General features: G+C 39.3%; 1 protein-coding gene and 1 pseudogene across 2 annotated transcripts; one reads left to right on the top strand and one right to left on the bottom strand.

Moving 5' to 3' along the window:
• The first annotated feature begins 11,346 nt into the window (after positions 1-11,346).
• Positions 11,347-14,591, top strand: TPBG (trophoblast glycoprotein). Of its 2 annotated transcripts, none has more exons than XR_004676634.1 (2): positions 11,347-11,542; positions 12,263-12,348. XR_004676634.1 is itself a non-coding variant. In XM_034991163.1 (2 exons), exon 2 carries the CDS (start codon positions 12,600-12,602, stop codon positions 13,857-13,859), a length of 1,260 nt encoding a protein of 419 aa, XP_034847054.1. In that variant the 5' UTR covers positions 11,941-11,985; positions 12,263-12,599; the 3' UTR covers positions 13,860-14,591. The 2 variants fall into 2 exon arrangements, 1 of the variants encoding a protein (XP_034847054.1); XM_034991163.1 differs by lacking the exon at positions 11,347-11,542 and adding an exon at positions 11,941-11,985 and having other exon boundaries at positions 12,263-14,591.
• Positions 14,592-22,851: 8,260 nt separating this feature from the next.
• Positions 22,852-23,291, bottom strand: LOC118001261 (annotated as a pseudogene).
• Positions 23,292-27,837: the final 4,546 nt, after the last annotated feature.

Below are 27,837 nucleotides of genomic sequence, written 5' to 3' on the forward strand. Positions count from 1 at the left end.
AGGGATTACTATATACATCTCATCAGAATCTACTTTAGGTTTATACAAACTTAATTACAGTGCAATACAGAAACATTATTTCTGTTCAACTCTATTCTCTCTTTTGGACTATTATTGTTATGCATTTATTATATATATATTTTATATATATATATATATATAACTAATCCACCAATATATTGTTATAATTATTACTTTGTATAATTTTATGTCTATTAAGCTGAGTAAAGAGAAGAAAACAAGTTTTATTTACAGAGTTTGTTATATTAACCTTATTATTTACTCTTTTTGGTTCTCTACATATGTTCCATGGATTCAAGTTACCAAAAAGTGTCATTTCCTTAGTCCAACAAGACTTTGCTAACACCAAACTTCTTTGTACTATTGTTGGCAAATATGTTATATTTCTATATGTTCTGGTCCAATCATACAATTATATATATAGTATTTTATACAATTGTGTTTTAAATCAGTTAAGAGAAGAAATAAGAGGCATACATTTATAGTACCTTTTATAATTAAAATGAATTATTTTCTTTACTTAATAAAGTTTTAAATTAACTAAATGTTATGGGGGCTTGCGTTCCTCCACCCCCATCAAAGTCACATGTTGAAGCCCTAACACTCAATGTGATAGTATTAGGAGTTAAGCCATTTGAGAGGTAATTAGTTTAGATGAGGCCATGAGGGTGGATCTCCCATGATGATATTAGTGTCCTTAAAAGAAGAAGGGCTTCCTCTCTGCCTGTACACAAAGAGGCCATGTGGACATACAGAGATGGTTGTTACCTACAAGCCAATATAAGAGGCCTCAGCGTGTAACCCACACTGGCAATACCTTGATCTTAGACTTCCCAGTCTGTGAGAAATAAATTTATATTTTTTAAGTCACCTAATCTGTGATATTTTGTTATGGCAGTCTGAGCTGACTAAGACATTAAATTAACAAATTCAAGCAGGGGTAGTTTTTGAGGTCAGTCTCTGAAATGTGTTTTGACCTTAGAAGGTTTCTTAGCTCTCTCTTTCACTGACTCTCTTTAATGAACTAGCTGGTCTATGATTCTGTTTGTTGTTCTTTTATTTATTTATTTTTTTTTAAGATTTTTTATTTATTTATTTGAGACAGAGAGAATGAGAGACAGAGAGCATGAGAGGGAGGAGGGTCAGAGGGAGAAGCAGACTCCCTGCCGAGCAGGGAGCCCGATGCGGGACTCGATCCCGGGACTCCAGGATCATGACCTGAGCCGAAGGCAGTCACTTAACCAACTGAGCCACCCAGGCGCCCTGTTTGTTGTTCTTAATTAAGAGGAATTATTGTTTTTGAGTGCCCTTAATTTAAAAAATTAAGTGCTAATTTCTTCAATACATACAAATCAATTAGAAAAAGAAAAAAATCCACTGGAACAAAATGGGCAAAAGATATGAACATATGGATTTAAAAAGAAAGTATTTGTGGGTTTTAAACATATAAAGAAATTGTCAACCTCACTTATAATTAAACAAAAAGACAAATTAGAGCTATACAAAGATTACATTTTCATATGCGAGGTTGGCAAGGATGAAAAATTGGTAACACAGTCCCAACACTGTTGGTGAGAATATAAATTGTTACAATAATCTCTGAACAGTGCTTTGACAATACCTATCAAAATCACAAAAGCCCATATCCTTAAACCACTTCCAAGGATTTACCCTAGAGATATACTGGTAAATGTAAAAGATGACGTATATACTCATTAGTCATTGCTGCACTGTTTGTAATAGCAAAGAGCAGAAAACCTTCTAATATCGGGTTGTTTAAATAAATTAAGTCACATCAGTTTGTGGTAGATTGCACAATAGCCCCATTTCATTAGATTTTCCTCTATATACGCCCTTTACTGTGTCATTTTGTAGTGCTCTTCCACTGTGGATGGGGTGTAATTCCCTGCTCTGGGCCCTTAGCACATGATTTGTTTTGGCTGATAGCATATTGACAGATGTGATGCCAACAATATTTTGAAAAGGACTTACCTGGATTAGGCTTGCCTTCTCTTGTGCTTCTACAGTTGTCAAGAGAAGAACATGCTAAGGCTGTTCCACTCATCTTGGGACACCAGTCAATCTCTAGAAGCACAAGCAAGCCCAGATTAGTAGAGTTTACCAACCAGGTCCAACTCAGATTATCCGATCCTGCAGGTGCATACGCTATACATGTAAAGAATTGTTTCAAGCCACTGAGTTTTGAGATGGTTTATTACACAGCAATAAATAGATAATACACTGTGCAATGGATACCATCTAACCATAAAAGAGTTCTTTATTATAGTAATAGGAATAGTCTCTGACATTTATAGTTCAGTTAAATTAAGTGCAGAACAATGTGAAGTATTCAATCATTTGTGAAAGTAAATTTGCACACATGTGCATAAGATATGACTAGAAGGATACACAAGAAAAGCTGATAAAAGTTTGTTGCCTGTGGATAGGTTATCCAGATAGCTGAGGGACAGGAGGAGTGGAAAGAGACTTTCTCTTGTATACCTTTTTGTTACTTTTTTTCAACTGTTTAAATGAATTATGTATGTTAAAAATAAATAAATTTTTTTTAAAAAAAATCAGGATTTTCCTGGTGCTCCAAATTCTTCTAACAACTAATAGAGCAGAAAAAAATTCTGAAATCATTAGATTTTTCTTCCTTTAAAAATGCCATTTTTTTACTTAAGTGATTGTGGGATTCTTTACTTTTCCCTTAAATTGGGAGTTTCAGCAGTATTTGTCTAGCTGCACAGCTCTAGTTTATTATTCTTTCTTGATAGCTAGAATATATATGTAAAGAACTCTTAATTAAAACTCAATCCCATAGGGCTCCTGGGTGGCTCAGTCAGTTAAGCGTTGGACTCTTGATTTCGGCTCAGGTCATGATCTCAGTGTCATGGGATGAAGCACTGCATCCAGCTCCATGCTGAGTGTGAAGTCTGCTTGAGATTCTCTCTCCCTCTCTCTCTGTGCCTCCGAACACACACTCACTCACTCTGTTTCTGTCTCTCTCTCTTTCTCAAATAAATAAATAAATCTTAAAAAAAAAATCTCATGAAAACAAACAGCCAAATTTAGAAAATGGGCAAATGAACTGATCAGACACTTCATGAAAGAAGATACAGAGGTGGCAAACAAGAACATTAAAAGGTGCTTAAGATCACTGACCGATGAAAAGCAAAATGAGATACTACTACACACCTTTTAGAATATCTAAAATTAAGAAGTCTAACCATGTCAAGTGTTAGAAAGATGTGGACTAACTGGAAATCTTCACTGCTGGTGGTAATGTAAAATAGTATAACCACTTTGGAAACCAGTTTGGCAATTCCTGAAAAAGTTAAAAATGAATCTACAGTATGACTTAACCATTCCACCTCCAGTAATTTACCCAAGAGAAACAAAAGCATGTGTCCACACAAAGACTTGAACATGATTTTTTTATCAGAGCTTTATATGTGATAGCCCCAAACTGGAAACAGACCAAATATTCATCAACAGGTAAAGGAATAAACAAAATATCCTATATCCATAGTATGAAATACTACTCAGTTAAAAAAAGGGGGGGAATGAATTATTGATACTCATAATAACATGGATGAATCTCAAATTTAGTATGCAAGTGAAAGAAGCCAGATAAAAGAGAGCATATACTCTATGATTCCATTTATATAAAATTCCAGAAAATTCAAACTAATCTATAGTGACAGAAATGAAATCAATGGTTGCATGAGGATGGGTTTGGGTGGAGGTAATGTGAGATGGACGGATTAGTAAAGGTCATGAGGAAACTTTTGAGGGTGATAAATATGTTCATTTTCCTTATTCAAGGGTGTATACATAAGTCAAAACTTACCAAGTTATGCACTTTAATTATATGCAAAAGAAAATTGAAAAAGAAACCAAATGTTAGGATTTATAAAGCTGAGCAGTAACTATACATGTTTTTGTTACACTATGTGTTTTCTATATTTAATAACAAAATATTTACATTCAATTAAAAAAGAAAACTAGATTTCCCATACTTCTGATAATTGATTTAATAAACTAGTGGAAATAGTAAGTTTTCATGAAAACAGGGCCCTTGCCTGTTTTATTCACCATTGCATTCTCAGTTCTCAGTAGAGTGCATAGAAACACTCATCATATACTTCAAAATTATCTAATAAATTATGACTAAATTCAGCTTATTCATAACTACTGGTTATTTTCTTATTTTAAAGAAGTTTTCAGTTCCGTATGGTAAAGCTTGGAAATCATGGAACAATTTTAGAGTGATTGCCCATACTGTGGTGTGTAGTTGATGAGATTATAAGAAAACTCTATCATCTATCTATCATCTATCTCCTATATATGTTTGCATTCAGGCAGCTTGTACCAACAAAGTCCTATTGGTTGCTTACAGGTGCCACCCCGTCTGATTATTGAACACTTATTAGTCCATGTTTTCATGCACGATACTGATTGTAAACTATTTTGGATATCATCCCTTCACGAATGTCATCACATAAATTTTCTTGGGTTCAAGTACTTCTTGATGCTAAACAACCCTCCAAAAAGTTTTTGCTCAAGTTCAGTACAGGCATCCTTTGGCATGTACTCTGCACCCAAATCCTTTTTTCTACCATCATCTACACTGCTCAGACCATATGATTTGACACTGGTTTGATTTTGTCTCCCTAGTTAAACTCTTAACTTCCTTTTTTTTTTTTTTTTCCACTGCCAAGGTGATGTGATAAATCTCTATTCCAAAATACACAATATATTTAGTCCTCTCTTCTTGGGCTTTTATATGGGGATCTAAACTAAATCTGATACGTATTCACTTACTGGCTTCAAATATTTCAAGCAGTTCTAGAAGGCAACTTATTAACCTATGTACTTTAGCTCACTGAATAAGACTTATAAAATACATTAGAGAAGCGTGGATCATGTATCCAAGCTTTGGCCCAAGTCTGTCTGCTGAACCTCTGCCATGGACATGCAATAGATTGTCTGTCAATCTGCCAGAATTTGAAATTTTTTAAAGGAGAATTTCTGGCTTTGGAGGTGGCTCTGTTTGGAAGACAAAGTAAGTACCACAAAAAAGGCACATTAATAAACATTTATTGAACTGTATTAAATTTAATTGAAATTAATTGAATTCGGATGATGGCTACAATTGCAACTGCTCCCATTTCTTGACTGAATTCCAGTTTTGGTTTAGAACCCAGTTTGGGCAAGGACTAGAGAAATGGAAAAACTTCAGTGTCACCTTCAAAGTTGAATTACTGTACATTAGAAAAAGAGTATTAGGTAATATCGCTGATTTAAATATCATAATTTCCTTTGAAAAAAATAATTTCAACCAAATAAGGTAGATTTTTCTTTAAACAAAGTTCACTATTTTATCCTTTACTCTAGGTATTTTTCAGCTTCTTACAGCCAAATTTGACTCTTCATTCTAGAATTATTAGAATTTCTCCTGGACATCACTGAAAATATAGAAATTTAACGTTATAATATTTAGAATGATAAATGTCTGTATTCTCACCTCCATACTGAATAAGTCACCACAACTTATAGTGTCTAGCTCTTAAATATTTGTATATGATGTTTTGAACCCTTTTAAAACCGTTTCCTTTTTAAAACAAATATTTTATGAAGCCCCCTTTACATAAAATTTACCTTCACACATACATTTTAAGTATATACTATATTAACTATAATATAAAAGAGAAATAAAAGGAGAATAATTAAACATTAAATAATATTAATGACCTATAAATGTTTGGGCATAACTATATTAGAAGACCTAATGCGGTGGTAATATACTTCCACCTATTTATAGTCTAGTATTTAAGAGAAAGTAGACCAATATTCAAATAAACAGTGAAAATAATTTTTCTTTCTATTAGACATTTTGAAGTAAGATTCACTGTGGATGCAATAACTACAAATGCAAACTGATACAGTTGGGTTGTATTGGTGACTCAAATAGCATGAGTGGCCGAGCTGTCAGAAATAATTTTGTGAAGTTCCAAACAAAGCAATATATATTCTTCCTTCAATGAACATGGCAGCTGCATTCCTGGAAAATTCAGTGTATATTAAAATCATACTATAAGTATTTGCAGTTTCAATGTAAAATGGAGTTGTTTCTAGGCTGAGATGATTGTAATCTGGTTTTTCATCTACAAGAATGTCTAGATGGGTATTTGAATGTCATGTGGGAAGCAGAAAAACTTTTCATTGCATATTACTATCCCTCTAATTACAGGATGTCTAATATCCCTGGCCTCTACACACTAAATGTCAATCACAGGGACAGCCAGAAAATGCCTCCACAGATATCCAAAATGTTCACCAGAGATAGTGTCACCCTGTTGAGAACCACTGGTCTATGTAATCTGTTCCTGCCTTGCCAATCTTTTACCACTACTTAGTCGGGTTTTGCAACAACTAGCACTTGGATCTCCCAAATTCTCTCCCTGTCCTCAGTCTTCTCTGCCCATATTTCATCCTTCAAACAGAAAGCAAAAGTGATCTTCCTAAAATGCACATCTGGTCCTGTCATTTCCCAGCTGAATATGGTCAGAGGCTCCCCGGCACTATAGAATGAAGTCAAACTTTTTAGAATGGAGGGAAGAAATCTGATCCCACTATATTTCAAATCTGACCTTGTACTACTCCCTCCAATGTGCTGTACTCTTCCCCTTGTATTCTCTAGAACTGAACAAGGTCTCGGAGTCTTTCCACCAATTCACCCATAGCTGGTCTGATGAGTTCTTACTAAGAATTCAAAACGTTATTCAAGCATGGCTTCCCCAGTGAAGCCTTCTCCAGACAATCTCCTCACTGTGCCCCTGACCCTGGTGCTTGCCATGTTTTGTAACTGTTAGATAGTCTGCCTCCACCACTAGACCGTGAGTTTAATCTGACAGTAGGGATTTTTATGCTATCTATCTTTGTACCCCCAAAACATCAACTGGGTGGAGGCCATATGGTAAGCTTTGAAAAAGTGAAACACTTTTAAAGTTGAATGATCCTATAATGTTAGCTCTTTGGAGTTCTACAGATTACCATGTAATTTATTTCTCTTTCAATATTTTCCCTTGAAGAATCACATATTTCCAACCAGTTTAAACTCTCCATCTATTACAGCCTTTTATCTTGTTCTTTCTTTAGTATTTATTTAAACTCCAATAAATTTGGAAACATCTTTGTTATATTTTCCTTTTACTAGCTCAAACCCCACTGTACTGACTCACGAAAAAAAATGTCCCCTTTTGACCCAATCCTAGTTGATATTTTACTTGATTTATTTAGCTTTACTTAATTAATTTAGCTTTACTTATTTACTTAATTTACCTTCTTTATATATCTTAGACAAGAAGCCCACTTCTTTCTAAGGTGATTTGAAATCAGCTCATGAAAAGAGTTTTATTTTCATTAACAATTAAAAAATTTTTTTTTGTCTTTGAGTGGATATATATAACCTCATGTTGACTGTTTGGTTTTAAGTGTTGGTTCATGGTTTGATGATATATGTGCTTGATGTTATTCACCAATACTTGATTTTGCTTTAGGTATTTTTCAGATTTGAGAGGATTTACCTTTATCAATTATTTTGCTAATTTAAGGCAGAGACCAAAATGAAGTAGTCTTAAATAATGTTTGTCCATGCTGGACTACTTGGCTTCCCTCTGCCTCATGAAGGTGGCCATAATCAGTCGTCTTTTTTTTTTTTTTTTTTTTAACTACATGTTATTCCTTGCCTTCCTAGGACTTAACAGCAATATTTCAACAACTTACTAATGACTTTCGTTTGGGTCATGAGAAGAAAAGTGGATCCTGTAGAAACAATCTAAATAAATGATAGTACCGAAACATTTTCGTGGAGGCTACGAAGTGACCTATTGAAATACACTAAATTGGTTCTTCTCCATTAGGACATTCAGATCCTCCTTTTATTTCATTTTGGAATGAAAGAATAAATGGGGACCAAATGTGCTCTGAAATCCTCTGTCCTGCTCTAGAGCATGGAAATAGCAACTCACACAAAAATTTTTCAAGCTGTCAGGAGTAAGGCAAGTTTTGGCTAAGATCAAGTGTAAGATCATTAAATGCTTAAAACAATCAAAATAGAATGGATTCTAGTAAGCTTTTCTCACTCAAAGGAAACTTCTTTAAAAAGTAGTTACTGGGGCGCCTGGGTGGCTCAGTTGGTTAAGGACTGCCTTCGGCTCAGGTCATGATCCTGGAGTCCCAGGATCGAGTCCCAGGATCGAGTCCCAGGATCGAGTCCCACATCGAGTCCCACATCGGGCTCCCTGCTCAGCGGGGGGTCTGCTTCTCCCTTTGAGACCCTCTTCCCTCTCGTGCTCTCTGTCTCTCATTCTCTCTCTCAAATAAATAAATAAAATCTTTAAAAAAATTTTTAAAATAATAAATAAATAAATAAATAAATAAAAAGTAGTTACTGATCTAAATGTCTTTCAATGAGGCAATTAAAAAAATGTGGTAAAATAATTCAAAGCATGGAATATTTTGTGGTCTTTAAAAAAGAAGACAGCAAACCTATAGTTATGGACATAGAATGATATGTGGTTGTCCTAAAATAAGAAAAATTATGAATAATGCATATACTATGATCCCATTCATATAAAAATAGCAGAAACAGAAGTAAAATATGTACGAGAGAGAAGATTGGAAAGATACACACATGTCAAATTGCAGTCAATGCTGTACATTGAAAGCTTTAGTTTCTGTGTCTATTTCTTCCACCAGGTTATGAGTTCCTTGGTTGCCAGATCAAATAAGGGGATGCCCAGTTAAATTAGAATTTCAAGTAAACAATGGATTTTTTCTTTTTAGTATGAGTACACCCCAAATATTACACAGGACATACATATACTAAAAAATTTTTCATTATTTATCTGAAATTCAAATTTAACTGGATGCTCTGTATTTTTTTTATTTGCGAATTCTGGCAATTCTACTTTAAGGAGACTATAAACTCTTCATCTTTGTACTCCTATCATTAGCATACTTAAAGATATACAGTGGTTGCATAATAAATCCTGAGAGGGAGAGTAGTTCAGGAGAGCACAATAATAACAGGCAATTTTGCTAAGTGTGTTACATATATTATCTCAATTCCAATGGAAATGCCTTAAAGTTTTATTAGGTGGCCCTATTTTACAGAATAAGAAAGAGAGGTATATAGAAGTCACACAGTAAATGAGGGAGCTAGAAATGACCCCAAGTTTTTGGGTCCTGATTCAGCAGCCATAACCAGCTGCCAGTTGCCAAGAGGAAAGGGGGAAAGAGAACCAGGGGTGAGGCTTTGGTTTTGCACAAGTGCAGTTGAGCGGGACTGCACAAACTCCTGAACCTTGCTAGAGGTGGAACGTGGGCTATGTCGGAGGCACAGACAAATCTGGGCCTGGTCCCCATATCCACCACTCATTCAAACAAGTTACATAATTTCTTTTGACCTCAATTTTCTTGTCTGTACAACTGGATTCAGAGGACCTACCTGAATACTGGCACAATGAGTACAGGAGGTAATTTCTGTAAAGCGATCAGCACGGGGCTTAGCCGGCGAAAGAACACTCAGTCAATGCTAGTTATTATTGGCCCACAACTCCAGTTTTTTCATTTGTAAAACAGAATAACATCAATAACAAGACAGTAGTGCTAATGATAGGGATATTGCCAAGTTGATTTGAGGATCAGATGAGAAATACATATTATCTTTATAAATTCTAAAGTGCTTCTTATTCTCCTTGAGTACTTGTTCTTTAGATCAGAACCAGAATTAATACCATGCCAAAGCATTACTACAATTTTTCCCCTGAGTAATTAATTTTGTTTTAAAAACTATCATACAGTAAAATCAACTCTTTGGTGTATAAAGTTTCATGAGTTTTAACCCATATAGATTTATGTAACCACTACCCCAGTACAGATACAGAACATGACTATAGCTTTTGAGATTTTTTCCAAAGTGTTTCATATTCTTGTTGCAAAACACTTTTAAAAATTAAAAAAAAAAAAACTTAGAAGATAACCATGAAGATACAAATTAACAAAACTGGCTTTTTGTGCAAATCTCGGCAGTCTCCAGTCCCTCTAGGTCTTGTCTGGGCCATTTTTGCTGTTGACTGTGGAGATTATCTCTTTCCACAAAAGTCATCAGGCATCGGCTTGAGAGTTGGGGCATTCTTTCAAGCTAAAGGCCCATGTCACAGGCACAAACTTCAGCATTCCTCATTTGGTCCTTTTTTATATTACCTTCCAGAATTTAATTTCCCCAACTATTTCCTCTATTTGCCATTTTCTCTCACAAATGAAGAGAATTTTCAAATGAAGACCTGGAATACCAGCACCTTTTCACCCTTTCAGGAAAATTATTGGGGATACAGAGTTATTGAGAGAGCAACGGTGGAGCTTTCAGGACCCAAAACCTCTGATATAACAGCTCCTCCAGGTAAGTAATCTATCCCTTTCCCCACTCCATCCTCTCCACCTACCCAACCTACCCGGCACCCCCTGGGAGGATAGACTTCTGGACCAAACTTCCGTCCTCCAAGAGCTGCCACCTCCCATCCGCCACCCGACCTCGTAGGCTTTCCCAGTTTAAGTAACTTGCGCTGACACACCGTTGTCACATCCGCTTTTCTGGGTGACTCAAGTCATTGCTATTTGCCTTTTCTTTCTAGATGCTTTGGCTGCTGTGTTCTTTCTTCCCTCTGCTTTATTTTTATTTTTATTTTTTTATTCTTCCCTCTGCTTTTAATTTGGGGAGGAGAAAAGCTAATGAATCAAGAATGAATCTCCTCTCCAGTAATCCTTTTATCCCTCCTTAAAGTTGGCTCTCTCGGTTCTCAAGTTCCGTAACTATCCAAGAAGTGCGGGGGCGGGACAGGTGGGGACGCATAATTACACCGAGACCTCAAGTTGGCATGTAAGGAATCACTTTGGTGGGAAGACTTTCCGGAGCTCCCCTGCAGCTTGCTGAGCGTTTCTGCCGCTGCCGCTCTACATTTTCTGCTCATTTCTTGATGCTGGTGCTTCGCGTTGCTCTGTCACTCCTAAATCTATTTTGTTACGGCCCTAGGTGCCCAAATCAGGGTAAATTCCACGAGATTCACCAGCGGTTTTCCTGTCCAAGGTAAACACAGTAGGCAAAATGAGGACCCACCAAAGGATACAGGGGAGGGGGGGGGAGAGAAAGGAATTCCCTCACCTTTTCCGGCACACTCCTTGTTAATTTCCACCAGGAGGAGGCGCGCGGCCCAGATCTCCTCTGCCTTCTTTTTTAAATCCCCCTACCGAGGGCTGCCAAGGTTGGCGGCGCGGCGGGAGACATCTCTCGGGCAGACCTGGCTCTCCCCCGCCCCCCGGGTTGGTTTTTCCCAGCGGCGGAGGCTGGGCCAGCGGCTGGGGTGCGAGGAGAGTCGGCGCCCGCAGCGCGGAGCCGAGAAGTCGCCGAGACTCTGGTGGGACTCGGTTGTCTCCGGAGGTGACGGGTGCGGAGGTGAGCGGTGGGGAGCAAGCGGCGAGGGCGAAAACCCGGAGGCAGCGCCGGCCCCTTCCCATCCTCTGGAGGGAGAGTGGCGTAGGTCCAGGTCCCACAGCCGCTTTGTTCGCGGCCTCTCCCCTCCTCTTTGGAGATGACTCGAACCCCCTCTGGAATCGGAGGGGCTCGCGGGGGCGCGGGCCGGGGGCCGGGGGAGCGGGCGGCGGCGACAGCTGTAAGTTCCTCCACTTCCTGCTAATCCGGGAAGGTACCAAAGGAGATCAAAAGACTCCTGTAACCTGAAACTTCCCTCTCATCCAAACCTGGACCGGGAGAGGTCCGGGCGGGGGCGGAGACCCCGGAAGGCAGGTCGCCAGCGGAGGCGGTGGGGGAAAGGAGCTGCGAGAGTGAGAAGTTTGGTCGGGAAGGCGCGGGGGATTAAGCGAGAAGTTAGACTCGGGGTACGAATCTGATCGGGAAAGGAGGAGGGCGGGAGGCTGGAAGGGTATATATAGTGTGGGCCTGGCAGAAGGCAGACTTTATGCTGGGTGTCTCGGGCCGCGCGCCCCTCTCCCGGGTAAGGATGTGCGTGGGACTGGGGGAGGCGAAACCTGGACGGACTTTTGGAGGGAGGTCTTGGGAACCAAGTGGGGACGACTTGGCTTGGAGAGTCCGGCTCCCGCACTCGGGGAGCTGCGGCCGCCGCCGTTCCTCACGCTTCTCTCCCGCCTGTCCCAGGTCCCGGAGCGGATCAAGCGCGAGGCGCCAACAAAAGAGGCAAGGAGGTGCCACCCGGGGGCCGCGGCAGGAAGAGGAGCGGGAGGAGGAGCGCGGAGCTGAGTCCCGACCCGGCGTGCGTACTTTCTGGAGGGAAGGGGCGGGGGAATCAACCCCGGGAGGGGAACGCCCGGTGGCGAGGGGTTTAGCCAAGTTCCGGCTGCGGCGGCCCTCCTCCGCTCCCACGAGAGGAAAGTTTTCTCCAGACGCTTCCGGCCGACCCGCGCCCTCCGGACCCAGTTCCCGAGCCTTCGGAGCGGGCGCCGTCCCAGCCCAGCTCCGGGGAAAGCCGCGCGCGATGCCTGGGGGGTGCTCCCGGGGCCCCGCCGCCGGGGACGGGCGGCTGCGGCTGGCGCGGCTGGCGCTGGTCCTCCTGGGCTGGGTCTCCTCGTCCTCTCTCACCTCCTCGGCGCCCTCCACCTCCTCCGCGTCGTTCCTGGCCTCCGCGGTGTCCGCCCAGCCCCCGTTGCCGGGCCAGTGCCCCCAGCCCTGCGAGTGCTCCGAGGCTGCGCGCACTGTCAAATGCGTTAACCGCAACCTGACCGAGGTGCCCGCGGACCTGCCCTCCTACGTGCGCAACCTCTTCCTTACCGGCAATCAGCTGGCCGTGCTCCCCGCCGGCGCCTTCGCCCGCCGGCCGCCGCTGGCCGAGCTGGCCGCCCTCAACCTCAGCGGCAGCAGCCTGGAGGAGGTGTGCGCTGGCGCCTTCGAGCATCTGCCCAGCCTGCGCCAGCTCGACCTCAGCCACAACCCGCTGGTCAATCTCAGCGCCTTCGCCTTCTCCGGTAGCAACGCCAGCTTCTCGGCCCCCAGCCCCCTGGTGGAACTGATGCTGAACCACATCGTGCCCCCTGACGACGAGCGGCAGAACCGGAGCTTCGAGGGTATGGTGGCGGCTGCCCTACGAGCCGGCCAAGCGCTTCGCGGGCTCCGGCGCCTAGAACTGGCCAGCAACCACTTCCTGTACTTGCCTCGGGACGTACTAACCCAACTACCCGGCCTCCGGCACCTGGATCTGCGCAACAACTCTCTGGTGAGCCTAACCTACGTGTCCTTCCGCAACCTGACACACCTAGAAAGCCTCCACCTGGAGGACAATGCCCTCAAGGTCCTTCACAATGGCACCCTGGCAGAGTTGCAAAGCCTGCCCCACGTCAGGGTCTTCCTGGACAACAATCCCTGGGTCTGCGACTGTCACATGGCAGACATGGTGGCCTGGCTCAAGGAGACAGAGGTAGTGCAGGGCAAAGCCAAGCTCACCTGTGCATTCCCGGAAAAAATGAGGAATCGGGCCCTCTTGGAACTCAACAGCTCCCACCTGGAATGTGACCCTATCCTCCCTCCATCCCTGCAGACTTCTTACGTCTTCCTAGGTATTGTTTTAGCCCTGATAGGCGCCATTTTCCTACTGGTTTTGTATTTGAACCGCAAGGGGATAAAAAAGTGGATGCATAACATCAGAGATGCCTGCAGGGATCACATGGAAGGGTATCACTACAGATATGAAATCAACGCGGACCCCAGGTTAACCAACCTCAGTTCTAATTCGGATGTCTGAGAAACATTCGAGGACAGAACAAGGACAGCTGTGCATGAGATGTAGACTTAAGCTTTATTCTGTCCTAGGCTTGCTCCACTTCCACCCTCCACTATGGACACCACTGACCTTGACCGAAAGCAGTGAAGTGAATTTGCTCCCTTGTTATGTGAAGTTTCTTGGTGTGTCTTGTTAATGTAAGACGATGAAAAACTGTGCATAGTGTTTTATCCTTTTCTTGGAACTCAACTCGTATGGAGAGATTTTTCAAGTTTCAGCATGAACTCCGTGGACTCCTGGCTGTTTCTCTTAGTACAAATTCGAGGTGTAGCCAGTGTGCCCACACAGATAGCATTCAACAGAAGCTGCCTCAACTTTTTTGAAAAAAATACTTTATTCATAAATATCGGTTTTATTCTCATGTACTTAAATTGTGGAGAAAATAAATGCATTCCATAAACTGCCTGCAGATCTTAGCAAGCTCTTCAAAGTAACTCCATAGTACACAGGAGCACCTGCATCCGAGAGCATGCTTACATTTTACTGCCTACCTATTACAAAAAAATAACTTGCAACTTCAGATAACTTCTTTGACAAAGTAAATTACTTTTTTGGTTGCAGTTTATATGAAACTATACTGAAGTTTTTTTATAAACTGCATTGAGATCCAACAGACTGAATTGTTAAGAAAAATTTCAATAAAGATTCTTAAAAGAATTAACAGTTGTGTTCAAGTTTGCTATTTGAAAAAAATAATTGGGGCAATGATGTCTTGGTTCTGATGGTAATTGAGGTATTAGTTGTAGCTGAAAATGAAAGTGAAGTAATGTCTTAAATAGACTTTGGAAATAGTTTTGAGATGGTGGATCCTTTCAGGACTTAAATAGAGAATCTGAATATTCACGTAATAGACTTCTCAGGGTCCCAAAGTTAATGCTATTCATGAAACAATTTTGTAAGAGCATGGTAAAGTTGGTGAGAGGGGAGAGTTCTGTATGATAAACAGCTCACAGTTTGGAGCTTTTTTGAGGCTAAGTTGTTAGAATGGAATAAAATTATTTACTTCATTAAACTTTCTATATGACATTGTTTTATGGGTTTTTAGAGCAGAGTATGAATCAAATACAATGCAAATGTTTTAAAATGAAATGTCTTAAGGACACAATATCCTAAAATAAAAGATTTAAAAATGTAAATTAAAAGAACATTTCCTAAGATCATGATGTAAATTGGAACTTAGATTTTCTTGAGAATATTTAAAAAAAATTTTTTAAATGGAACATACGTGGTCAGTAGTTTATCAGAGATCCTACTTGTATGTTTAAAAAACTGTTATGACAGGATATGAATTTGAGGAAATAACCAGAGATAAATGTCTACATCCATAAACAAGTGTCTCAATGAATCATAGGTTGTGTTCAGTTCATATTTAAGAATTGGGGAATATTTCAATTTTACCTAGGCTCTATATTAGTATATACACCTGTGTGAAGAATAAATCACATGTAGGTGTAAATAACAGCAATTGCTTAATCAATTGATAACTATCAATAATGGACAAGATTTTTTTTTCAGTTTATTTGCCAATGAAGCCTAAAAGTAAATTCCATTACTCTCCAAGCTATTATATAAAGTGACATTAGCCATTATTGCTTAACATACAGTGTAGGTAAACTTGCATCAATAAGTCTTAGGGCCTTCTTTCTCTTTAAATTGATTATGTTCTACAGTGTTTTATATTTGAAATAAAATTTACATTGCCGTATTTTTATAAATGAAATAGGACTGCAGTCCTTTAGGTTCTAGAGATCTTTACCTATTCCTTCTTTGAGTTAAATTGAGAAGTTTTCAAAATAGGGCTAAAAATTTATGAATCTGTTCCTTCTTTAGACTCTGTAGTCATAATACGAAGTTTTAACTAGATTAAGTTGGAAAAATTATAGTATTTATTACTTATAGGAGATATTTCAGATCCTATAATTAATTACCCAAGGAAAGGTTAAATATATGGTACTTAATATTCCATTAAACATTTTAAGTGTTCACCAGGAATTCATAAACTGGCTGGCTGCCATTATTTCCTAGGAATGATGAAGGTATTAGCCTGCCAAAAATAGTGAAAACATCTAATAAATAAGGGCACATATACCATCTCAGAAATAAACTGCTAGACTTTGACTGGTAAGTCTGCTGATTCTGTGGAAAACAAATTGTAATACTTATAGTCTATTTAGAAGAAGTATTTCTTCTTCATCCCATGATAATCTTAACAGTTAAAAACCGAGCTCTAGCTAAGATCCAGGAGAGCAGTAGATTTCATTAGTCTAGTTTTTCTCATTCACTCACTGAAGCAGGATCCGGAATAAAGTGAAGGTGTTTTTGCCTGTTAGGTGGATGGCTTTTTTGAAGTAACGATTTCTTGCTTTATCATCCCCTTGCTTCTTCCTCTGTATGAACTTCCCAACTTGGTACTGCTCTCTTTTCTGTCACATTACTCCTTGCTATTCTCCAATACATGGCAATAGAACATTCTTCGGACAAAAAAATATTACTGTTTGGAAACGGCTGTTACTGTGCAGTCATAATACTCTAAGTCTAGAAACTCCTAAGACAGTCTGAGTTCCTTAGAAGATAGGTGCTACATAAATCCAATGAGTATAAGGGTATATAGGAAAAATGAAATAAAACTAAAAGTATCATAACTTTAAGTGTTTTAAACACTGATCTTTAGTACCATTATGCATTACTAATCCTAAAAACTTAAAGTAATCCATTTTAAAAATTTTATTTTATAAACTTGAAAATTTATTTAGAAAATTAAAGTAATGGTGATTAACATAACATAATAAAAAAAATTTTAAGTATATTACCTACCAAAATAAGTTTTTGAGAAAAAAATTTTGAGGAAAGTATATTTCCTCAGTTTGAAACAAAGCTGTTTCAGCAGAAACACCCTTCATTTATCCTTTACAAGTTTCATTTGAAGAAAGTTAGAAAAATACAAGCGCTTGATAAATCCCTCAATTTATTTTTATTTTTATTTTTTTTAAGATTTTTATTTATTTATTCATGAGAGACAGAGAGAGAGAGAGGCAGAGGGAGAAGCAGGCTCCCAAGGAGCAGAGAGCCCGATGCGGGACTCGATCCCAGGACCCTGGGATCATGACCTGAGCCGAAGGCAGACGCTTAACCATCTGAGCCACCCAGGCGCCCCTAAATCCCTCAATTTAAAAAGCTATTAAAATGTCCAATAAATTTCTATTTAAAGTGCAAGATTATAAGATAATACACTATTTGACCGTGAATTGTAACCATCCTCTCTGCATGGAACCATTCAGTTTGATACATGAATATATATATATATATATATTTCATCAATTTTGCTGCCCCCTGTGATTCAGTGGTGGCCTGTAGGGCACAGTCCTACCTTATGGCTGATGGATTTTTCTGACAAATAGGGAGAGTTTGAAGCAGAGTCAATAAAAATTTTTAAGGGAAAAGGAGCTATGGAGATTGATACTATCAATAATAGACAAGATTTCCTTTTTTTTCAGAAGTGGGGAAAGGATTGAAATAAATGAGTAAATCACAACTGGTAAATTCTTTTACATTATCTTGATTGGCAGCAAATGTGGATTATGCTCAGTATTTAATTAGAAATAACATATCTTTGTTTTCTGTCTTTTTAATTAAAGTAGATGTAAGAAAAAAAGGCTCCAATGAACTGTGATTATTTCCTTAGGGATTCTGTTTTACTCTGCCCTTTTGGCCTAATGTTCCAATACAGGGCTTACCTTCTTGAGGACATTACTGGCTTTGCAGCTCTAGGTTGGGAGTCTTTCATATCACTTCTGCTTTCCATTTAAATGTTTTCTCCAAAGACTACACTAAGAGAGACAACCATGAGGCTTTGCAAGGTTAAAAACAATTTGGCATGTGCTTTCTTCCTGCTCCAAAATCCATTCAGTCATCCAGCCTTCAGAGAGCAGCACCATAAAGTGAAGACTGACATTTATTAGATGAGAATCAGGTTTCACTTTTGTACTTGTGCGAGGATTTTTCATGGTAAAAGAGAGGGAAGGGAGGAAATTATATTTCTAGAAAATATATGAAAAATACCTTGACAATGTCTTTTTAAAATCTTTCAGTAATACTGCAGTGCTGCATTAGAAATAATTAAGAAAACATAATCTATATTGTCCAGGTGATCCTGTCTTCTTTGAGATGGAGAAAAACAGTCCTTTGAGGATGTTTTGTACAATTATTTTTCTGTTCTTGTCCTTATAAATGATTAAAAAATGCAAACTGGCTTCATTTGTGTTTTATCTTAAAACATTTTAGCAGCTCTAACTTGGTCATGGTTAAAAAAAATCTAGATTTTTAAAAATATTTAATATGTGATTTATATACTTTTGACAGGAGTAAGAACTCAGTATTTCAAAATTGGAAGGGCTCTTAGATGTGTCAAGCCCAATTTTCTAGGCTACAGATGAAGAAACTGATAATTGTGACATAACATTATGTTACATAATGACAAGCAGGACCAGATCTCAGGGTTCCCAACTCTCCTTTCTCATGCTGTTTTTGCCACATGATGGCATTACTAATTACCTACCTTCAGATCTTTCAGTTCCCATGTCTAATATAAAAGGCAATTGCTGTGAATATATTCGTTTTATCGTTTTTGCTTTGCACTCATTCAATATGTTTTGGTTTGATCTAAATTTCACTTCCATTGCATTAAAAATTACCACGATTCAGACCCCTCAATACGCCTTAAATATGTTTGAGATAATTTTTTTCATAGCAATCATATTACCATAAAGCTCCTCTGAGTCTGTGATAGGAACTATTTTGGAAATTTAATGGTGGTATTTCTTTTGAAAAGAAAAATAAAACTCTGGGAAGCTGTGCTAGCTTGTGTAATTCTATCTTTAAAAAAATGAGTTAGCTCAGCTGGTGAGAACATTAAACAAATGTGACCAAGTTCATGACCATGGAGACGGTCAATTTTGCATGCTCAGGTCTAGTCCCCCAGCCTGTGCCTGCTCCAGGTGCATGCTAGCACCCATTCTTTGAGGGCCTAGACCAAACGGAATCTAAATCAGTGCAAATCCCTATCACGCAGGAAAACCAGCGAGCTGATGGGCCAAATCCTGGCAGCCGTGCTGGTGATGTGTTAGTTTACTGTCTTGAACTACGCAGGACCAAACATGACAGTCCCTGTGTCCTCACTGTAGTATGTATACCACAGATCACAAAAGGTTTCTCACTTATGTGAATTTTAAGAAAAATCTATCATGAGTGCCTTTTAATGTATCACATGGGAAATTAATTAGGTTTGCTTTGCTATTTAAAATGAAAATATGGCTTAAGGTTCAGGATCGCGATTACTCTGTCACAAACTTGTATGTAAATGTTTATAAGAAACAAATGCAGTTTATGTTTAGCGGACATTTTATGATAATAGGATTTATTTGTGGTTCACAGTTTAATGTGGTTAATGTAAGTTTAATGTGGTTCACAATTTAATGTGGTTAATGTAAGAATACAGTTGTTTCTAAGGAAGTAGAGCCTTAAAATAGGACTCCCTGTAATACTTTTTGTGTAAAGTAAATATTTAATAATATGTTTTAAAGAAACTGAGGATGTTATCAAGATAGGCTTTTTTTAAAAATGGAATTTTATAAATTTCCCTACTTCTCTACCCCCATAGTCCTATTCTACTTCTGTGTCTTCTCCCAGGGAGAACCATGATACACATTTCAAGGTGACTATTTGCACAAAGGAAAACTGGACTGACTGAAACATTAGGTGGGTCAATTAGCAAATATACATTTCTTTGTATGAGATAGCTTCTGTATTAAAATACAGTTAGTGAACTGTTTTCAAAGAGGACTTTATCTTTCACTTAGACATTCTGCGGTTATTCTTACAGGTCATGGCAATCACATGGCTATTAAACATTTAAGGGACATTTTAAAATTAACTCATGCATGTTTCTTGTAGATTATTTAAAAAACACAGGGGAAAACACCATGAGTTATCCTATCACTACAGAAAAAAGGCTTCAATATTGAGATAAACTGCCATTTGTTTATATCACATTGTATCTTGCCTTTTTACTTCCAGTGTTGTCAACATTCCCCAGTATCATTAAAAACAATTGTATATCTGGTTTTAAAGTACACAGGCAATCACATATTTTACACATACAGGACATTTTTGAAATTTTAGCTAAGGTTCTAATGAACAGTGCTGTACCTCCCTGTGTTTCTACAGCTTTCCTTTTTCCCTTCAAGTAGATTCTTGAAGGAGAATTACTGCATCAGAAGGTATAATATCTTTTTTCTAACCCCTAAAAATATTTTTGGTGTCTATCTAAATTAGGAATATTAAACATAGACCAGCATAGTTCACTATGTATTTTAAATCTCACATCAAACTTTTTACAGAGTGTTGAATGGTCTGTGAACAGGATTTTGAACAGAAAGAAACCTTAAGTTGCCAATTAACTTGTCACTGTTTTTAATCCACAATGTCTTCTTTTTGTTAAAATAACAAAATTAGGGAACAGCTAAGCCCATAACCCAGTTGAAAGTATCTGTGTGTGTCTGTGCATGTGTGTGTGTATGTGCACACATGTATTGGTTACAGGGTTGGCAGAGGTGGTGTGGGGTGTGGAGGAATATTGGAAATTAACTTAGCTAGTTACAAGTTAGCAAGCGTTTTTCAAGACAAACCGATGTCTTTGCCTGAATTCTATTCTTTTTAGATGATTTGTATCTGCATATTTAGAATTGATTTAGATTGCATGCATGTGATTTAATTGTCCTAATCTTACTGTTAATTTACTTTAAAGTTTCAGTGAAGTCCTATGAACCATTTATTCAATAGATATTTATTAAATACTTCCTATATACCAGGCACTGTTGTTGCATTGGATTGAAAAATGAGTTTCTGACATAAAATTGTTTCTGATCCAGTAGAGGATAAGTATAACAGCTAGCATTTTATTGAGCGTTGAGTATGAATCAGACATAGGCAGAACCCTTCATATGTAAGATTTTATTTCTTCTCATTTGGGAAGGCCTTGAGGCTTAGCGAGGAGAGGTAACTTGCCCACTGGCAACTAGGTAGCAAGAATCAGATGTGAGATATTCATTCATTCATTCATGTCTGTTTCCAGGGCGCATGGTCTCAACCCTTGAGCTTTAGGAGCAATAAGATGTGAATGACTATGTTATAGGGTAGAATATGATAAAGCACTACCAGAGATTCAGACAGTGTGGTACAGGGTTCAAAGCAGGAAGAGAGTTTGTCTGGTTGAAAGACTCAGAAAAGGGTTTATGGAAGAGTTCACTTTTAAGATGACTTTGAAGAAGGGGCAAATAGAGATGGTGAGTGGAAGAGAAAACTCAGGACAGAGGGAACAGCATAAGCACAGAGAATGGAGGCAATTAAAGACCTAGTGTGTTCTGGCCACAATAACCTTTGAAGCATTATGTTTATAAGGAGTATGGTGGAAAGTGAGACTGGAAAGGTAAATCTGTAGCTATGATAAAGAGTTTCTATTTAATTCAGTGGACAGTGGGGGAGCTATCGGAGGTCTCTGAGCAGGAGGGTGAGACACACAACTGTGGTTGTCCTCAAGAGAGTAAGAAAATACCTCCTCCTCAAATTAGTTTTAATATCAAGACTGATGATCACACACATGCATCAAGAGGGTATGAAAAGGCTTATTACTCCCATAATGGGATTTTCTGGGAGCGCAGGGCATGGCTTTCTTTTCATAGTGATTAGGGGGTGGGGCCAGAGTGAGGGTTCTGGGTCTCTGTGGCTTTAACTACCCAGCAGATGCCAAGGGATGAAACTCAGGTATTTTTATGGGCTTGCCCAGATGTGGGGCAAAAAGTGGGAAGGGAGGGTATGGGGCTTGAACGTTGTCAGTATTCAGACATCACAAATGGAGTCAGATTCATCATAATTCACCACTGATGTTTGATGGATGGTTGAAATGTGCTATGTCTCATTTAATTGATTTTGAACTCATTTAAGTAAGCCATTATGACTCCCTATGAGGCCTAGAGCATGTGGCCATTAAGGTTTATTGGAGTTTCATTGGATATCTTATTCAGGAGTCTGTGGTATGTACTTTGAGGAGAGAAATACATGCCTTGGTGGAAGAACATCAATAATGTCTGGCACTCCGGAACGAATAAGATGAAGCCTTTTATTCTGGCTTTAATATGGACAGGCATGCACGACCTTGATTTTTATTTTGGGTATCTGAGGCAAGAAATTCCCACAGTTTTTTTAGCCCAAAAGAGGTAACCTTGGATAAGGAATTGTTATTGCCATTGGTCTGAGTGGCCAGATAATTGGTAATGTCCCAAGATTCTGTAAAAACAGGCACATTGGACCAATTTTTGGCCAAACATCGTCTATTGCTAAGATGACTGCATAAAGTTTGGCCAACTGTGCTGACCCTTGAGTCTTGTCCTTAACCAAGATTGTCCTGATTGGAGATAGCATTCACTACCTAGAGGGCTCCATCACATGTTATGGTGATCTTACCATAGGTGAAGTAAATGAACTCCCTTTTTTGATTACTCAGTTCATCCTGAGTTTCAATCAAATACACACATACTTTCTTCAGGTGGCCAGTGGGTCTGGGAGAGGAATGACTTTCTGTAGCACCATTACATCTGGCAAGAGACTAAGGTCCGGGGAAGCCAATTCCTCCTACAGAAGGCCAAGGTTTGGCTCTATCTTGTAAGTACCATTTCCATTTTATTTATTTATTCATTTTTTGTTATAGCACAACATATATTTCAAATGGACAAAAATTAGTATCCTTTAGAGTATCTTAAGATAAATTGCCTTTGAATGGGAGCTTCCTTTCCAGTACTTTGAGGTCTAGAAGACATATCTAGAAAATGTACTACTGTGGAAAATGACTGCTTAAATGGAGGGGGGGGGGGAGGGGGGGGCCTGTGGTTTCTCTTTTTGATTAATTGCTGTAACACTGTCCTTCAGGCAGCTGAGGGAGTTACATGTTTTCTTTAGACATCATTAGGCGCCAGAGCTCTTGCAGGACAGCTTTGATGCTATATGAATTCTGCCATTTTGCTAGCACTGATATGGCTCTTGGGTTCACCACTCCATTAGAACTATTAACTCCATTCATATTAATTTTTGTTACGAATCTTACAAAGGAGGGTGCTTCTGGGTATTTAGGTCCACATTCTATTTTACGGCTGTATATTTGGTTTTCATAAATTGTTCTTGGAGGCCCAATTATCATCCCTGTCCATCTTGTGTCATGTCTTCATCATCTTCTAGAACCCAGCTAACTGTGCCATCTCCTACTCCTCTCTGGCCTTCTTCCAGTTCTTCCAACAGTTGAAAATTGCGAGGAACTTTTACTCCCGAGCCTGTGGTAGCTGCCATCTTGCGTCGCTGTCACTTACCATTTCCATTTTAATAAGGAGACCTCTGTGACTGTGCCCAGTCTGCTGGGTGCTGCCTCAGTGATCCAAGGCATAGGGATCATGGACTGAGGGCCTTTGTTTCCAGAAAAGCCCAACATGCAGCCACCAGTTGATGTTCAAATGGTGTGTAGCCTGGAGGTAAGGAGAGCAGATTCTTATAGGAGAGGCTCATGAGCAACTTACTGTCATCATAAGTGGGCCAGAGACTCTAGGAGGCCTGAGAGGAGGTTGCTAATGCCTCTAAGTGAAGGAGTCCCTGGAAAACATTAATGGGAGTGCCTATTATAATGTACTTTGGACAGATTCTAGAGCCTTTTGTTGGAGGGGACCCTATTCAAGGCAGGCCAATTTGCAAGTAACAGCATAAATGAACTGAAGTAAAATTTGTAAAGACTCTTCCTCCCACAAGTGGCCATGTGATGGGCTTGTATACTGCATAGAGTATCAGTCTTCCCCTGAGCACTCTAGAGTGGGATCTATACAACCAATGGTCACAGGGTAAGAGCTGCCCCCCAGAGCCTAGTGTAGGTCATAGAATTGGGACACATGATTCAGTCCAAGACATACTGATTGATCTGGGCCAAGACACATGACCTAGGACCACTTTAAGGAGATCTGTGACACCACCCCAACCCCAATCCCATAATCCTGTACCTAAACTCTAATTATTGAAACTTCCAATTTAGGTTAAATCTGTAAACAGAAACTCTAGGACTTGGCAGAGGCAGCACTGCCACGCACAACTCAAAGCATAAGCTTGACAACAGGCAGCAGTGTGGTTCCAAGTGCATGCTCCCCAGCTCGCATCAGAGTCAGTGAGCAAGCCAAGAGCAAAGGAAGGAAGACTCCCTTCAAAGGTGGTCATGCGGTCATCAACTACACCACACTGCTTGCTGCTCCAGTTGTTTTTGGTTGCCCCACGGAGGCTGGGATCAACCTCCCCACCCTCAATTGGTTTGGGTTTTAAGATTCATGACACCACACACAAAGCCCAAGAGAGTATGAAAAGGTTTATTACTTACATAATGGGACTTCATGGAGAGAGCAGACATCCAAACTGGTCTAGAATGGCTTAGGCAGAGGGTATCTCTGATTTTTATTGTGGTTAGGGGGTGGGGCCAGGGTGGGGGTTCCCAAAGTTTGTTTGGACTCTCTCCCTGCACCCCCCCCACCAAGGGAAGGAATGCTGGGGTCTTCTTATTGGTTTACCCAGATGTGGGGCAAGAGAGGAAGAGTGAGAAGTGGGGCTTGAGAGTGTCAGAGGTCAAATATTAAAAAAAATGGAGTCAGACTCTACTACCTTTTTGCTCCAGGAAGAATAATCTCTGACAGTGATGAAGGGAGAGAGAGCAGACAAGTGACAATTTCAGTAGTTAGGTAAGAGGGTCCTTTATATTGGTTTTTCACTCAAATTTAAAAAAAAATTAAAAGCTTCCCTGGTCAAGTCTAAAGATGCTGCCACTACTTAGCAGGTCAGCTCTCAGGGCCAGTTGTTCCGATCTCTGAAGGAATGAATGGAGAGTGGCTATACGTAACAGTCAGAGCATTCCATACTCTACCCTTTTTTTTCTCTTCCATCCTTTGATAGATGTTCTAATGAGAATGAATTTACTGGAGAGATTGCTTGAACAAATCTGCAATCTTAGTAATTTAATGCTGGCTAATCAAATTAAACTTTGGGTGGTATTTGGGTGGTACTTTTTTTTTTTTTTTAAGATTTTATTTATTTGAGAGAGAGAGAAAGAGAGCACAAGTGGTGGAGGGAGGGGCAGAGGGAGAGGGAGAAGCAGAATCCCTGCTGAGCAGGGAGCCCAAAGTGGGGCTGGATCCCAGGACCTGAGCCAAAGGCAGACGCTTAACTGACTGAGCCACCCAGGCACCCTGTATGTTCTAATGGTTTTTAGAGTAAATTGGTCACATATAGGTAGGGTAGTTTTAAATTAGCTTTATATTATGTACCGCAGAGACATTTTGTATTACTTAAGGAAATGATTCTTATTTAATAAGAGACATATTTCATAATTCATTATGTCAAATTAATATGCCCCAGGCACCATTCTAAGTGCTATATTAATATTAAATCATTTTGTCTTTTTAATGGGACATAATGGGACAACGTGGTATAGATGAGGAAAGTGAGTCAACGTTGAAGGTTAACCAATCTGCTTAAGTTCACACAACTAGTAAGTGGTACAGCTAGGATTTGAACCCCAGGTCTTAAAGTTTAAATCTGGCTCCGGAGTCCACATCTTAACCACTGTTCTATATTGTTTCTCACAAGTACCACAATAACCACAATGCTTTATATTCTTAGAGAAATTAAGAATATAATACATTTCTCTCCTTAACAAGGATAGTATATGGGATTCTTGGGTAAGTGACCCAACTAAGTTAATTTCAATTTCCAAGTCTTTAGTTTATTATTATTATTTTTTAAGATTTTATTTATTTAGTAGACAGAGAAAAAGCAAGAGAGAGAGAACACAAGCAGGGGGAGTGGCAGGCAGAGGAAGAGAGAGAAGCAGGCTCCCTGCTGAGGAGGGAGCCCCATGTGGAGCTCGATCCCGGGAGCCTGAGATCATGACCCGAGCTGAAGGCAGACACTTAACCGACTGAGCCACCCAGGTGCCCCTAGTTTTTTATATTTTGATGTTCAACTCTAAACACAAAATCACTACATTTCAATGTATTTTAGATTTGCAAATCTAAAATTAAAAAAAATAAATCACAGTAGTTTATAAAAGAATCACTTTTGGAAAAAGAGTAGTGTCACTATTTTACTTTCAATATCTAAGTGGGTTCACAAATTTCCTTCGTGACTTTAAATGACCGGTTTTAAACTATTGGCTGCATCTACTTTTGGGAAATGCTTTCCACAAAGTGAACTTTAGTTTTGGACAATTCTGAACATCGGTATAATAAAACCAATGTAGATAAATCAGACATTTCAAGCCTTTTTTTTTTTAATGTTTTGACCTTAGTTATCTGATCTGAGGTCTGCATTTCCATTTGAATCAGATGGTTGTGAAATTCTCTCTGTTAGAGTTTAGAATAATTTGTCATGTCTTTTCAACTTAATCTTGGCTGGACAATTGCCCTCTGGGTGGAGAAGCTGAGAACAAGGATTCCTGCCCTTCTTGTGTGTCTGCCAGGGTGTTAATCCTAGTGTCTTTAGCAAGGCCTCGCTTTAGGGACTCCTCTGCTACCTTTGTAAACTGTCCTTGATGTGGACTGCAATAAGGATATTTTTCAAATAACTTGCATCTTTATGTATAAAACAGGCTTATTATTTTAGCTGACTTCACTTGTCATATCAGCAAAATCACTGCTCATATCAGCAAAATCACTGCTCAGTCCAAAGAAACAACTTTTTCAATGAACTTGACTCTTAGGATAAAATACAAAATGCATGTTTAGATTGACTTGACTTTTCTTTCCCTACATTTGACTGTTTTGCTTGTGTAGGCTGCCATAATGTTAGTCTGATGATCTTTGGTAAAAGATGTAGCAATATAAATAAGAGCAAAGAACCATTAAGTCAGATTTTTCCACGTATCTCATCTACCCCTTGGATGGAGGTCAGTTGCTCTGGCATTGGGAAGGCCCAACTTAATTCTTTCAGTTCAGAGGTAGAGAAAAATGGCATTTTACTAAACACAGTCAGCAATGTTGATGTTTAGGATCTTTGACAATTTGTTACTATCCTTCGTTTTGCTTGAGTAACTAGACACTCTGCCAGTATTTCATCAAGAGAAGTGAGTGCAGACAGTGTATGGTACTTGACTAGATGGAACTAGTTTTGGCCAATCTTCAAGCTGAGTTGAGTTCCAAGCTGGATTGAGGCTGGACTCAAGAGGACTTTCCTAATGGCAATGGCTTCTGGACTCCCTAACTACCTCCAAAGACTCTGGCAAGTTAAGATAATCTCCAGGAGAGAACGAATGCATTAATTGGGATTAGGTTCAGCTGTGAGTGGCAGAAAACTCAGTAGAGGTAAATTTGTTCCTCTTAAAAGTTTAAATATTTAAAGTTCACAAGTGCTATGTCAGCCTTTCTCTATGAAATCCTTAGCAACTCAGAATGCTTCTAGCTCGTTAGTCCTCCATCCCTAGTAGGCAGCCCTAAACCTTTTGGTCTGAGTTGGCTTGAATCTGGGACCATTAGGATGAGCCCTTGGGAGCCTAACTTCACCCAGTAGCAAGTGTACCAGTCTTCTTTAGAAGATAGCACATTTTCTGGGAACCTTTTCTTTTTTTCTCTTTCTTCCTTTCTTTTCTTTCTTTCTTTCTTCCTTTCTTTTCTTTCTTTCTTTCTTTCTTTCTTTCTTTCTTTCTTTCTTTCTTTCTTTCTTTCTTTCTTCTTTCTTTCTTCTTTCTTTCTTTCTTTCTTCTTTCTTTCTTTCTTTCTTTCTTTCTTTCTTTCTTTCTTTCTTTCTTCTTCTTTCTCTCTCTCTCTCTTCTTTCTTTCTTTCTTTCTTTCTTTCTTTCTTTCTTTCTTTCTTTCTT

This window comes from Mirounga leonina, unplaced genomic scaffold (genome assembly GCF_011800145.1).
Source record: "Mirounga leonina isolate KUSES-001 unplaced genomic scaffold, KU_Mleo_1.0 Mir_53, whole genome shotgun sequence".
Taxonomy (NCBI): Eukaryota; Metazoa; Chordata; class Mammalia; order Carnivora; family Phocidae; genus Mirounga; species Mirounga leonina.

What these genes read in the sequence shown, in the direction of transcription:
- TPBG (XM_034991163.1), top strand. Translation starts at nt 12,600, where the DNA reads ATGCCTGGGGGGTGCTCCCGGGGCCCCGCCGCCGGGGACGGGCGGCTG.